The 15529-nt window shown below is 33.9% G+C and overlaps 1 protein-coding gene across 1 annotated transcript in view; it reads left to right on the forward strand.

The window, feature by feature from the left end:
- Nucleotides 1-15529, forward strand: part of CSMD1 (CUB and Sushi multiple domains 1) — a 2120031-nt gene that overhangs the window by 1555449 nt on the left and 549053 nt on the right. Inside the window, exons 20-21 of the mRNA XM_044659558.1 lie at nucleotides 4124-4240; nucleotides 7670-7885. Coding sequence (XP_044515493.1) covers nucleotides 4124-4240; nucleotides 7670-7885 — 333 coding nt within the window. The remainder of the gene's footprint in view (nucleotides 1-4123; nucleotides 4241-7669; nucleotides 7886-15529) is intronic.

The raw sequence follows: 15529 nt of genomic DNA on the forward strand, positions 1-15529 counted from the left end.
AGGGAGGGAGGGAGGAAGGAGGGAAAGGAGGAAGAAAGGAAGGGAGGGGAGAAGGAAAGGAGGGAGGAACTAAAAAGGAGGTAGGGAGGAAAGAAGGAAAGGAGAGACAGAGAAAGACAGAGGGAACGAAAAAGAGAAAGTGGGGAAAACATTTATTAAGAATTTACTATGTGACAATTTCTCTACTAAATGCTGGAGTGAATAAAAATACCAAATATATTTTCTCTGTCCTCAAAGTTAACATTTTTTTACGGGTAACAATATACATAGGTGGCCGGGAAAGGACATTTTGGTTCAAAAAGTTCAGGGACCCTGAGTACTGATTTTAGGATGTAGATTGAAACACCTCATCCAGGAACAATATCACAGCTTATTTTGCCATGGTTCTTGAAATGAATGGATGAAAAAAGGTAGGGAAGGATAATCTACACCCTTTACATGATTTATAGATGAGGCTGAGAAGGAAGAAAGAAGAGAAGAGAAGAGAGGTAAAATGAAGCTAGGTTAGAGCTTTTCCTAAAATATGTTCTACGATAGGCATTCACCAATTAGGACAGCAGGGTCCCTGGGAATAATCTCTGGTCTTAGTATGCTATTGTGGATATGTTTAGAGAATGGGGAGTACATAAATAGCATATTAATAAATAGTACAATGTACCCTATGCCAAGTCAATTGATATTTGAGTTATCTTTGTCAAATCACCACAAATAAAATTCAGTATATTAGACTGGAATCTCTATTTCCCTGTTGCTTTGACTTGATAGTTTTATAACATAGCTATTTGACTAGAGATACTAATATGAATCTTGGCCTGGTTCTATTTTGGAAATATAGTAAAGCTTTATTATACCTATTTTGCCTCTAATGTGAAATTACATTACTTCCTCTGCATCAATTAGAACAAAACCTATACTAATTCCTGAAATCTGCACTGCCATGTGGAAAGATCACATTAAGTGATGACAAAATACACATACTTAAAAAATAATATTAATTAATAACTTTTCAAAAATAAATTGATCACATCCAAACTAATATCTCATTATAGACAAATCTATGGTGTGTGTCTAAATATTGAATAACCTAGTAATTAGATAGTTTATAGTCTTCTTCCTGGAATGATCTTCAAGAACATCTTTCCTTTCTTTATATTAATCCTTCAATAGAGGCTTTTATAACTTATTTTTAAAAAAAACTATTTCTATGAGTCTCTGAGTAGATCAAAAGTTATCAGAGCATAATAGCAACTAATTTTGGATTTTATATTAATTTTGCTCATTCTAGAAGTAAATACATAGTTGCTAATATTTGAAGGATAAAATCTCAAGAGATGATACTGATGAGTGGTTAGGATTATAGAAGATATTTTGTGTTTTGATGAATTGTATGTGACTCTGCTTTTGTTTGGTATTCCAAAGACTTGTTTTTAATCATATTTTTGTTAACCTAGACTAGGTTAATAAGCTTTATTGAGGATAACTATATAATTTCATGCATGAATTCACTAAATCTTATTTAAATAATACTTGTGATGGACCTGGATATACTGATTACTAAATGTAATGCACACTGTTGAAAATCAAATGAAAATCTTCCAGATGGCATCTCTTTCAGTAGTAATTCATTTCTCCATGCACAAAAAAGAAATTTAATGTATACCCTCATTAAATCATAGAATCTTGAACTTTTTTTTCTCTTTCCAAAACTGGAAAAGAATATGACCTTAGTGATTAGCTAGTAAATATTCATTTTATAGGCAAAGAAACTGACACCAACAGAGGTTAAATATTTTGAGCAAAGCCACACTATTAACTATTAACGCAGCCAGTATTAAAACTCAAATCTTCCGAATCCCTGACCAACATTATTTTTCACTTAATCAAGTCAAGTCAAATCAATATGTTATCTATTGGAGCACTATCTATCTTGCCAGGCACTTTGCTAAGTTCTGCTTACAAAGACCAAAATAAAAAGGAAAACCAGTCCTTGTCCTCAAGAAGCTCACTGCCTAATGGGGAAAATAATTTGCAACAGCTATGTGCCAACAAGATACAAAGGGAAATTGAAGATAATCAGCAAAGTGTGGGCATTAGCATTGAGGGGAACTGGAAAGGCTTCTTGAAGAAGGTAGAATTTTAGTTGAGATGCAAAAGAAGCTAGAGAAGATAGGAGGTAAAGATGAGGAGGGAGGGAGAGAGAGTGAATTTCAAGCATGTAGGTCAGTCAATAAAATATACAGAAATAGGAGATGGAATGCACAAGGAACAGTGAGGAGGTCCATGCCACTGGAAAATATAGTATGTGTATGTCATTAAGGTGAATGAATAAAAGGACAAGAAAGAGATAAGTTATGAAGGGTCTTAAAAGCCAAATAAAAGACTTTATTTTTCATCCTGATGGAAAGAGGGAACAGTTAGAGTTTAGATTTAGGGGTGACAATATCATATCTGTGCTCTAGGAAAAGCCCTTTGGTAGCTGAATGGAAGATGGAATGTAGTGGGATAAAATTTGTGGCAGGAAGTTGGGGAGACATGTAGATTGTGAGTATGGAGGATGTAAAGATTGAATATGCCCTCAATGGTAGTAGGAAAGTTGGGAAGGAGAGGAAGAAAATTTGGGAGAGAATGATAAGAAGTTTAGTTTGAATACATTGTTTAAAATTATAGTATATTCACTTTGAGATGTCTAATATGAAATTGGAGAGGCAAGACTGGAGGTCAGGAAAAAGGATAGGACTAGATAAATATATTTGAAAATTTTTCTGCATAAAATTGGTAAATGAATCCATGGCAGCTGACTAGAACACCAAGTGAAATAGTATAGAGGGAGAGGAAAAGAGAGTTCAGGACAAATCCCTGGAAGATACTCACCAATAGCAGACACAATCTGGATGAAGATCCAACAAAGGAGATGTCCTATAGGTAAGAATGAGTACCAGAAGAGAACATTGTCATCAATCAACAAATATTTATGAAGTTACTACCATACGTTTCAGGCACTATGGCAGTTTCTAGGTATACAGTGACAAAAGTTAAATATTCCCTGGCCTCTTGTTGTTGTTGAGTTGTTTTAGACATGTCTGACTTTTCATGACCCTGTCTCAGATTTTCATGGTAAGATACTATAGTGCTTTGGCATTTCCTAGCTGCCCCTTTCCTGTTTTCTAGTAGGTTATATTTTCTCTTTACATTAAACTTACCTCTTCTATTACTTCAGCGAAGGTAGGTGGCACAGTGGATAGAGCACCTGACTTGGAGTCAGGAAGATCTGAGTTCAAATCTAGCTTCAGACACTTATAGGGTGATCCTAGTCAAGTTATTTAATCCTGTTTCATTCATCTGCAAAATGAACTGGCAAAGAATATTGCAAACCATTCCAGCACCTTTGCCAAGAAAACTATAAATGGGGTTATGAAGACTCAAATATGAATGAGAAATTTACTGAACAATAATTTCACTGCTATATTACATTTGTGTTTTTTTCCCCAAAGGAATTCTCTAACATTTCTTCCTTGTGATTTTTTAATGATTTGATTTAAAAGAGAGAGATCTATGAAACCAAGAGACATTCGATTATTTTCTGGTTTGGAAATGTGAAAAATTTCAAGTATTTAAAGATTACAAATTATTTGCCTTACAGATGTGTATTAGCATCTTTAAGTTGCAATACTCAAATACTTTCATTTGTAATGAAATTTAGGTCTGTCACAGTTGTATTCTTCTCTTCTTCTAAAATTAGCCTTTTTATCAACCCATATTCCACATGACATATTTTATTATAGGTCATTTCTTTCTTGCTGAGGGGGTTACCACAGAAACCAACTACTCTAGAAACTGCAGTATGACCAGTATAATTTGCATAGACATGTATGAATTTTAATTCGGACTCAAGTTTACAACTTTTTTCTGTTTGCATTCAGTGTAAGTGCATTCTTGCATGTGTTGGTCTGTAGTAAAAATCCAGCATGAGTAAAATTGATCTATCCTCTTTTGGCCCTAATGTGACATTAGATGACTATTTTTTTTAACAATTTGGCAAACTAGAAAACATTCTAAAAGCCCTATATTCTGTAAGTATCCATAAAACTCCAATTGACTAACATTTTCACTTTCTTCTGTTCAGCTCTCTGTGGAGGCTACATTCATGGGAAAAGTGGAACTGTCCTTTCTCCAGGCTTTCCAGATTTCTATCCAAATTCTTTAAATTGTACTTGGACTATAGAAGTGTCTCATGGAAAGGGTAAGAAATAAATAATGAATTACAAATAGATGAATAAAACTGTATACAAGATGAAAACATGCTGTGGAAAAAAAATAAAATAAAAGCATTTGTTAATCTGTGAAACAAAGAAGGATTTCATTTAATTTCCTCTAGTAAATATATTGCACTCAATGCTAATAGCTTTTCTTGGGGGCTTAGTATCAAATATGTGTATTTGTCACAACTTACATAGATAGACAGACAGATTCCTTAAACAATCAGTGCCCAAAAAAAGAATGGATCCATTGTTTTATTCTAAAGTTGCCAGAAAGTGAAAATTTGTGAAAATGAATGCGACTGAAAAAAAGTAATATAACTATATATAGAAAAGGGACAGAAAAGAAACAATGGTAATAATTAATTAAAGAATAATTCAATATCTACATTTAATAGAACTAAATAATATTTAAGAAAATCTAACATTATTTTTCAATGTTATTAAAAAAATCTTAGTAAACATTTGAGTTGAATTGAGGTTTCAACTAATAATCTCACCACCACACAATGATCATAGAGGAATAGCCTAAAAATCCTCTTAATTTTGCTCAAAAATGTTAATAGCTGTCAAAGGATTCTCATTGTTATGCTATAGTTGGTACATATTTAAGGATGAATAGGTTCTCAAGGAGAATAAAATCTATACAGAAATGTTAAAGTAAAGATATAAAGATGAAGCACTAATTTCTTCAGGGTTCATTTGTATACTAAAAGAAAACTTATGCAGACATATGAGATATTAAAATATTATTTTGCTTTATTATAGAAAAAGTACATACATATATTTCATATATAACATTTAAAATTACTTTATTATAGAAAAGTACATACATATATTTCATATATAACATTTAAAATTAGGCCTTTTAAAGAAAGATGCATTTAGTAATATGAACTTAAACTTTGAAGCCCCAAGGAGAAGTTTCACAAAGGCTATATCCTTAGATTTTCTTGAGTGGAAATCAAAAAAGACACCTGTGTCCTCTTTTGACTTCTATATCTGCTCTGTTCCTCCTGGGAATTTGAATGTTCTCACACACAGAGATACCCAAAACTGTATTAGTTTGTTGGTCATTCTAAGGCCAGATGACTTATAATTTTAGCTTCTTGAAAAATGAACTTTTCTGAGGAGCCACTGATATTTTCCATTTTCGAACATCCTTCCAGAATTCTTGACTCCTGTAGATAAGCTTGACTTTTGAAACGTGGATTTTTTTCTCCCAATCAATCAACAACAAATATAATAGCATTGCCTTTTCCCTGATCCCTGAACTTCAAGTTTACTTTTACATACTACAGTAATATTTCATTTCTAAATCCCCGAAGTTACTATAACAGCCAGAGGAATTATTCATTAGAGCATAATTCTTTCAGATGAAGAAAATAATGCCAACAGTTTTTGAAACTATCCATACAAAGTCAGAAGGGAGAGTATCTGACAAAGATCAATGGCGGTGTTATTTTTTCCACTGTAAAAAGGATACTTTGAAAGGTTTGTTTACCCTAAGAGCAGAAGCAGTGTCATGCACATCACTGGCATAGATATTGATCATGACTAGCATGAAAGACATTGAGAAGGGGTGAAGAAGAGAAGAGTGAAGAAGCAGCATTTTTTTTCTTTTTTAAATTGTCTTTGTATCTGTCAGCACCTTACAAAATGCCTTCTTTTTAGTAAGTGTTTAATAAATGTTCGATTGGTTTGACTATATTGGGAATAGGAATAATCTCAGGATAGTAACACACTCTGCTGTTTGTCTTTCAAAATTCCTGTATTATGTTAATGAATCAACTAATGAATGAGAAGCCAATTTAATTTCCCATTGCTACAACTTGACAGCTTTGGTTCTGAGGGCTTAAAAAGCAGTGGATGTTGTCTGTTGTTTGTTAATATGTTTTAAAGGGTTCTCAAGTGAATTTTTATATGCTTGTAAAAACTTCCAAATTAATGTTTATTCAATCTACCAGGTAGAATTTTTTCTATATTTTGTAACAAACCTTCCTCTCCTTAACAGAGGGGTGATTAACTATAGATATTGAATGAGGCATACATTTTTAGATATTGCCAGTGGGTTGCCTTATTATTTTTTAAACCCTTAACTTCTGTGTATTGGCTCCTAGGCAGAGGAGTGGTAAGGGTGGACATTGGGGGTCAAGTGACTTGCCCAGGGCCACACAGCTGGGAAGTGTCTGAGGCCAGATTTGAACCTAGGACCTTCCATCTCTAGGCCTGACTCTCAATCCACTGAGCTACCCAGCTGCCCCGGGTTGCCTTATTTTGATTAAATTTATTATGAAATTCTCAATGAAAGTTTGGAGTCAGAAGTTATGAGCAGAAAAGATAGAGTTTATTTCTCTTTCATGAAAGAGGGCAGCATCCCTAATCATAAGGCAAATGCACCCTCTTCTGGTTGAAATTAGCCTTTTATTGGCTTTAACCACAAGCCCCCATCTTCTCCCCCTCCTCTTTTCCCTGTCTGCTCTCCAGAAACTGGGGAGCCAAAACGTACAGGCTAAAGTTTTACCCAATCAGAAAACAGGACAACCATAGTTTTAACAGCTATAGCTTGGCATAGAAACTTTTGACCCAGTTAACAAATAGCATAACCACAATTTGACACTTATAGCATTTTGGAACATGATCAGGGGCACGGCTTAACAGAAGCAGGGGGTCGCAGTTAGAACTTTCCAGGAATGCTACACTTGACAGCATTTTTGAAACTAGCACATTGCTTGACCAGGGCAGGAGTTGGGGGAGCTTTTGGAGAACATATTCTGAAGGCATCACATAGCCCACTCCTCACAAAATGATACATTCATATGAGACTAATTTTGTGAGAGGGAAAAGGGCAATCTTTACTAATGGTGATGGTATTTTAAATAAAGAAAAGAATATCAAGATTAAGAAGAATAAGTAAATTATTAAGTAAAATTTAAAAACAATCTTTGGACAAATAGGAAACTTAGGCAAAGAAGGTTAAAGTAAGTACACACAGCTAGTGAGTACCTGTGACCACATTTGAACTCTGGAAGAAGAGCCTTACTGACTCCAGGTCTAGCATTCTAGCCACTGCTCTTTATGTGCTCCTACTACTAATTTGTAATAAGTAGTAGTATAAATATATACTATATATATATGTATGATATATATGCTTATATATATTAATTTCTTACTATGTGCCAAAAAGTGTACAAGACTCCTGGGAAATAAAACAAACATGCAATTTTCCCTGCTCTCAATGAGCTTTCATTCTGTCGGGGGCCAACGACACATGTATAGATGAGGTGCAGAGAGGAACTTGCCTTTGTGTGGGCACACATTTAGAAAGGAACCACGCTACAAATCAGTGGAATAAATGTCCTCTTTTTTTCTGTGACTTCTTTCCATCTTTTTTTCCCCTTTGGTCCATAAAGGTGTTCAAATGATTTTCCACACTTTTCATCTGGAAAGTTCTCATGATTACCTGCTGATTACAGAAGATGGAAGCTTCACAGAGCCTGTTGCAAGGCTTACTGGCTCTGTGCTACCCCACACAATTAAAGCTGGTCTATTCGGAAACTTCACTGCACAGCTTCGGTTTATATCTGATTTCTCCATTTCTTACGAAGGCTTCAATATTACATTTTCAGGTAAGACGAACTGTTCTCTCCATCCCCCTCTGGCCCTGAGGTCATACGGTTGTCATCTCTGGGGATAATGTAAGTTGAAAAGACAAAGATCAAAGTGTGTAGTAGTAGCAGCCATAGTGTGTACTAGAAATAGAATATCAGATTTAGAGTAAGAGGATTGGATTTATTCATTATGCTTTAGGTTTCTACTCTATGTGAGGCATCATAGGCTAGGGTGCTGGGAATTGCAATCAATCAATAAACATTTAATAAACTCCTGCTATGTGCCAGACACAGTGTTAAGAGTTAGTGACACATAAATAAGTAGTCTTTGCCCAGGAGGAGCTTATAATCTAAAGGGAAAGACAATATACAAAAAAAATACATATAAAAAGCAAGCTATATATAGATTTAAAAAGAAAATAATTAAAAAGAGGGAAAGCAATGGACTCAAGAGAAGTTCAGGAAGGTTTCCTGTAGAATATAGTATTTTATTCAGGATTTAAAGGAAGTCAGGGTGGTCAAGATCAGAGTAAGGAGGTACACTGTCCTAGGCACATGAGACAGACAGAGAAGATGCCTAGAGATGAGAGATGAAGTGTCTTGCTAGGAAAACAGCTAGGAGGCCAATATAGAAGTGTACATGTCATGAAATAAGGTAAAAGAAAATTAGAAAGGCAGGAAAGGAATAGGCTTGACAGGCATAAATAAAAACAAAGGAAAATCAAAGGAATTTTAAGAGAGAATGCTAGTATGGAGGTGATCACTTATATAAAACAAATACATAAGAGTTATATAAAACAATTCCTCACCATTAGAACTGCCCTATAATGAAATGTATTAGAGAGAGAGATCCCTGTCACTGAAGTGCTCCATGAGAGGCTGGATAATGAATTCTCTGAGATGTAAATATATTTGTCAATAAGAACTTATAAAACACTAGCACTGTACATGTCACTATATAGGGTGCTAGAGATATAAAAACAAACATGAAACATTCTTTATCCTCCAGGAACTCAAATGTTACTATATTTACATATAGCAATAAAAATAAAATATATGCCAAGGAAATGCAAGGTGATTTTCTGGAGAGTGTCCAAGAGAAAATGACTGCATAGAATCACAGTCATGACTAGAATCTAGAATTCAATACAATGCTATCGTTATAGTCAATATTCTTATTTATTAATTGAGCTAGTTAGCATAGAGAAAATTTAATTTTCCTCCATTTATATATTCCCTTGAAAATGGGTTCTTCAGTTGTCTTTTGTGGGTATGTTTTGTCCTTAACTAACTTCTAAGAATAAAAGGGAGAAGGAATCACATCTTCTATCTCTTCCCTTAGCTTGGATAGACTGAAAAAAAGAAGAGAGCTTTGAAAATAAAATCTTTGGTCTTTCAGGTGTAATAATAATAAATAAATTGATAGATACAGACCTACATATATATGTATATATACATATTTATGTATATATACATATATACACCATTTATAAATGTACTTTAAGGTTTGCAAACTATATTACAAATGTTACCACATTTAATAGTCATAAGAACCCTGTGAGATTGATGTTTTTCTTATCCCTATTTTACAGAGAGCCCATAGACAGACAGATTTTAAGAAATTTGGCCAGAGACACACAATGTAGAGCTATTAATTTTTTTAAATCCTTTTTTCATATTTAGTGGTGAATCATATAATTGTTTACTGATAGATTATTGCTTTTTTTGTTTTAATTAATTTAATATTGTAAAAATCAACTATTTGGATGGAAAAGAAAAGAAAATTCTCTAATTGCTGTGGGAAATTTTATAATTGTATAAATACTCAATGTGGACTATGAGAAGGGACAGGAAATAAAATCTTAAACAAAAATGCAATTAGAATAAAAGCCTCTTTAGCAATAACAACCAGTAAGAACTGGTAAGCAATAATTATTTCCAGGAACAGAACTTTGAATGCAAGTAGTAGACCACAAACAGTAAATCAAAGAATAATGACAATATAATGAGTGATATTATACACTATTAGAGTTCTTTTATTTTCCCAACATTTGTTCACTTTTCACAATCTCAAACAAATAAAAATGTGCTTTGTCAAAATAAGTTATTTTTATTGAAAAGAATAATTTGGGCTTAATAAGAGCTGGGGAAACTCTTTACTTTTAGAATATAGCAAGCCAAAGTGATAGATATGTAAGAAAGCAATAACAGCATGTACTACTTGTGTCATTTTTTATCGGATCGGCTTTGGTAGCTTGTGCCCCATGAGATCTGAATATGTCTCTGAGACGTAAATCTGAAACTTACAGTAATTACCACCAGATGGTCATATTGGCTTCCAGGAAAGTAATCACTCAGAGAATCCTAATATATTTAAATATTTGAAGAATCAGGAAAGAAACCACTCATGCAATCCTTGAGTTTTGAAAGACTGTCATGTGGAAGTTGACTCAGAATTCTTCTGATAGCCACAGAAGGCAGATCTTGAAATTTAGATTTGATATAAGAAAAAAATCCTCAAAATTATTATTATTATTATTTAATGGCATGGGCTGCCACAAGAGAGAGTGGTTTTCCAGCAAGAGTTGGTTGAATGATCAATGTTACAGAGTACATAGAGATGATTCCTATTCAGGCAGAGGTCAGATTAAATGGCCTCTGATGGCCTTGGGAAGCCTGAGATTCTGTAATAAGATGATTTCTAAGGTTACTTCTAGCTCCAGATCCTATGGTCCAGTAGATTTGATTCTAATAACTCTATCCTTACCATTTTTTATTTGAGATCAAATGAATGAGACATCTTGAATTGGCAAATATTTGCCATTTATTTAATTATATGGAATGATATATCATTTCTTATTTTGTCAATATTCATTTTAAAAAAACAAACAAAAAAAGCTAATCATGATTTTGTGAGACAATTATAGCTGTGGTATAGTAAAAATGGCACTAGATTTGGAATTGGAAAACCAGAGCTCTAATTTTGGCCCTACATTTATAACTCATGGAACCTTTGGTGAGTCATTGAAACACTTTGAGGCTCCATTTTCTCATGCTTAACATGACAGAATAGAATTGGATCTTTGTTGGTCTACATTTGTTGCAGTTCTAAATGTCAAGGTGCTTCTTGTTTACTCGTTTCAGACATATCTGCCTGCTTGTGAACTCATTTGGGGTTTTCTTGGCAAAGATAGTGGAATGGTTGGTCATTTTCTTCTCCAGCTTATTTAACAGATGAGAAAACTAAAGCAAACAGAGTTAAGTGACTTGTTCTGGGTCACATAGCTAGTCAGTGTCTGAGGCTGGATTTGAACTCAGATTTTTCCAACTCCAGCCCCATAGCTCTATCCACTTTACTATCTAAGCTGCCCTCATATCAAAGTCTTAGGACCCTATTTGTGTATCATGTTTCTTAATAATAGCATGAGATCAGGATATAGTCAGATATCAACACTTTGGATTAGTTGGGAGAAAAAAAATTGAATGATGTCAGAATTAATTATTGATTATTTAATTTTTGAAAATGAATAAAAGTTATCTTAATACAGCATTTTTTTCAAGTCTACAAATTTCAACAATGCTTAGAGTCATTTTATTAATTACTAGACATAAAACTCCAGAAGTAGTTTTTTTTCTGAATAGACAACTGGCCACAGAGGCAGGATAACCTGGATTCAAGTCCCACTTCTGCCAAAAATGGTCATTTGTAGGTGATTCACTTACTCTCGGTGCCGCAGGAAATTCTCTAAGACTAGAAATTTTAAAAGTGAGTCTATAATGTTTTAAAATAAGCTATGCAATATAGGTAGTAGAGCTTTTGAACTTGAGTCAGAAAGACAAGTTCACATCCAATATTAGATATTTCTTGCTGTGTGATCCTAGGCAAGTCACATAACTGCTAGCTGCCTCAGCTTCCTTGACTATAATATGGGAATCATAATAGCATCTACTTCACAAGGTTGTATACAACATAAAGGTTTAATAAATGATAATTGCCTTACCTCCCCTAGAGAGAGTTTTTTTTTCCTCAGAGAGACCTTAATCTTTGCTACAACATGGAAAGAATATTGACTCTGGAGTATAAGGTCGTGGGTTTAAGTCCTAGCTCTGATACTTAATACCTGTTTAGATTGGATGAGTCATAACCTCTCTGGGCCTTATTTTTCTATTAAAAAACAAGGGTCCTGGATTAGATGGCTTTCTAGCTCTTTATCTATGACCTTGTGAAATCACAGTGTCAAGCAAATACAAACTGTATGTAACTTATCAGTTGTTTTCAAATATGTGTTCCTTCTAGTTTGAATAGCTTATCTTCTTCAGACCTTGGTTATTACCTTTTTAACAGATCTTATTTAGCATCTAATTTTGCATAAGGCAAAGGGGGAGGCAGATAAATCTATGGCTGAATGGTATCCCAACACGATATTTAAATCCCACTATTTAGAGTGATCTTGGGCATGTATTTTAATTTGTTAGCCTTTCGTTTCTTCATCTGTAAAAAAAATGTGTCTAGATGAGACCATATTATTATAACAAAATAGGAACAGTTTAGAGGTTAAATACTCTTGAAAAACATCTCTAGCTTTAATTGTTTGAGTCTATGATGTCAAGATCCCAGATCTGTCAAGATTTCTGATTTAACATTAATTCAAATTAATGATAATTCAAATTAATGATAATTTATTGATCTTTATGTTCTTTTGCATCAATTGTTTAATGTCTTAAATATTATAATATGATACATTCTTATCAATTTTAACCAATATTGGCCAGTATTTATTGAAAGCTATTATTTACTGGGTGTGTTAATAAAATATTTTCCCCCAAAAATTGCAGTTCTTAAAAGGTTTAAATTTATATTGCAAGATATAACACACACATTAAAAAGGAAGGGAGAAAGTGGGATGAAGCAAAGGAAAGCACATTCGTATTACATGCACTAATAGGCACTATCATCCCAAAAGTTTTAGTGCAATTTTCAAGTTTAAAATTGTACTAAGATATTTGGGACAGTCTTGCATAATGTATATGTGAATATATTTAATACAACTACTTTTTTTTTAAATGCTGTTATACAATACTAGTGTACACTTTATCCAGGTGGATATTACACCAAGTTTATTTTTCTATATCCGGTTTTTTCAAGGGTACACAGATTAGACTACATGTAAATTTATCTAATTCTGAATGAATGAAAAAAATAATGATTTAGTACATACCAAACATTATAATAAGTTATAAGGCTTTAGTGGGGAAAGGAGAAAGGGACAAAATCCAAGATTCAATTCTCTCTGAAAAATTTTGTAAACTTTATATGTCATTGGGGAAAAACAAAATTAAATTTAATATCTTAAAAAAAAAAAAGACCGACATTCAAACACCTTAAATGGCTGAATTTGGATTTGCATGCTGATTTCAGACCCAGTGCACTATCCACTGGGTCACCTACTTTTGTTTTAGAAAGTTACAACAAAGTAGATTGACACACCCTTCCCAGGAGCAATGGCAGTAATGGTTTGATTATTGTTTTAGAATTGGAAAATAGTATAGTATGAAATATGAGTGAATGGAAAAGGAGGGAATTGTAATTGACTAGAATAAGACCAAGCTATAAATATGAAGACCTGAAGAATGGCTGAAAAGTGCTTTGCTAAATACATTGGGCTTCTTTTTGAAGGATCCACCCATCATGGTGGTCTGGCTTGAGGTTGTAAAATATTGAGGTGACAGATTTAACATGGACATAGTCACTGGTCCACGCAGCAAAATGAGGAAAGATGGCCCTCCAATATAGGGAAGAACCATATTATAATGAGATTCTATTGTTATCAAATAAAAGTAGCATTTAATTGGACTTTTAACATTTGCAAATTCCATCTCATTTGATCCTCACCAGAATCCTGAGAGGTAGGTGTTGTTTAATCCCATTTTACAGATGGAGAAACTGAGACTGAGAAAGTTATAGTGACTTGTCCAAACTAATACAACTAACAGGTATCTGGGTCAGCATTTCAACTCAGGTCTTCCTTACTCTAAGTCCAACAATCTATACGCCATGTCACCTATTATGTAAGTGATTAAAAATTGTGGAATGAGAATGAATATGGGCATTATCTAAAAGATTATTTCTGAAGCTGGAGTAAATGCTTGGTGCAAGAGACAAAATTAACGTATATCATAGCTCTTTGTTAAAATATTCACCATCAAAGGTAATAAAAACACAATCTGCTTTTCCATAGAGTTTCAAAATTTCTAATGCACTTTATTCACCACAAGCCTATGAGGGCTTAAGGGAGGTGGGGAGGCATTTAACAGATGAGAAAACTGAGATTTTAAAAGATTAATTGTCCATGGTCATAATTATCAAATATATGATAAGATTGATTGAATTATTGTGGTCAAATGTACAACTTCTTATAAAGGAATCCTCATAAAGGAAAGCCTCTTTTGTATAAAAACCTATAAAAAGAAGGAGGAGGAAGAAGAAGAGGAGGAAGCACAGAAAAGCTTGAAAAAAAGTCCCTCAGCATAGAACAGCCATTATGACTCAAAGTTCCTTTCCCCCACTTTGGGGAGTTTGAATATCAACTAGATATTGAAAATATCAATTTCCCCTGAAATCTACTCTGCCTCTGAAGCAAGAGTCAATACCTGTTCTGAATTTTAGCCTACAACCCCATTTCTAAACTCTGCACTAATTCCTGATTCTACTTGACCCACATAAGTACACTATAAAGACTGATCCTGCCACAACCCAGATTACACCTAACTCCATCCAGGAACCCAGAATTCTGCCTTGTGTGTGCCTTGTCTGCCCCTGGCCCTGCGTTCTCCCCTAAATTTGCCTATTACAAACCAAAGTGGGAGATAGCACAATTGCTCTTTCCTCATACTGAGATTTTAGTTATTTGGCACCTCTGGAGTCTGTATTGACATCTGTACCATGTTGAGTATTTCTTTTGACAAAGTAGCTCCTACCTTGAAATTCTTCATTTTATTTTATAAATAGTGTATGCGTTTCTTAGAAGGTAATTCTTACAGGTTGTCTGCTCTTCATCACATAAGAGTAAAATATGTTTTATACATGAAAAATAGCAAAAAAAATCCCATTACATTTTAAATATCTGAGAGAAATGAAATTCATTTTCATGATGTTTTGAGTCTGTATTCACTTGATTTATCTATGTCCTCCTGCTACTGTATAGGACTAATATTCCTCAATGATCACAGGATTCAAAATACATTAGAAATCATGGGCTTTGCCTCTTTTTGTATCCCCAGCACTTAGCACAATGCCTGGCACATAGTAGAGACTTAATAAATGTTTTATTGTTTGATTGTCCAAATCCATCATTTTTCATAAGGAGAAATTATAATGCAGAAATGTGAAGTAAACCTCGTATTTGGATGGCAAGTTCAGTGAGTGTGCTTCTCATTATTCTACTCAGTTTTGAGAGCAGTTCTCAGAGGAGTCCATAATATTTTGAGCAAGGGTAACATTACTTGAATATGTGTAAAACCCCTAAGATAAATCTTCTTTGATGTTGTCATTCCCAATTGCATAGGGGTAGGGGAAGATGAGCCTCTTGGACTGGACTTCTGATTGAAGTAAGAGGCTTCCCAGAGGAAACTCCTTTTACCAATAAAGATAAAGAACCACAC

Source organism: Gracilinanus agilis, chromosome 2, assembly GCF_016433145.1.
Source record: "Gracilinanus agilis isolate LMUSP501 chromosome 2, AgileGrace, whole genome shotgun sequence".
Lineage (NCBI taxonomy): Eukaryota > Metazoa > Chordata > Mammalia > Didelphimorphia > Didelphidae > Gracilinanus > Gracilinanus agilis.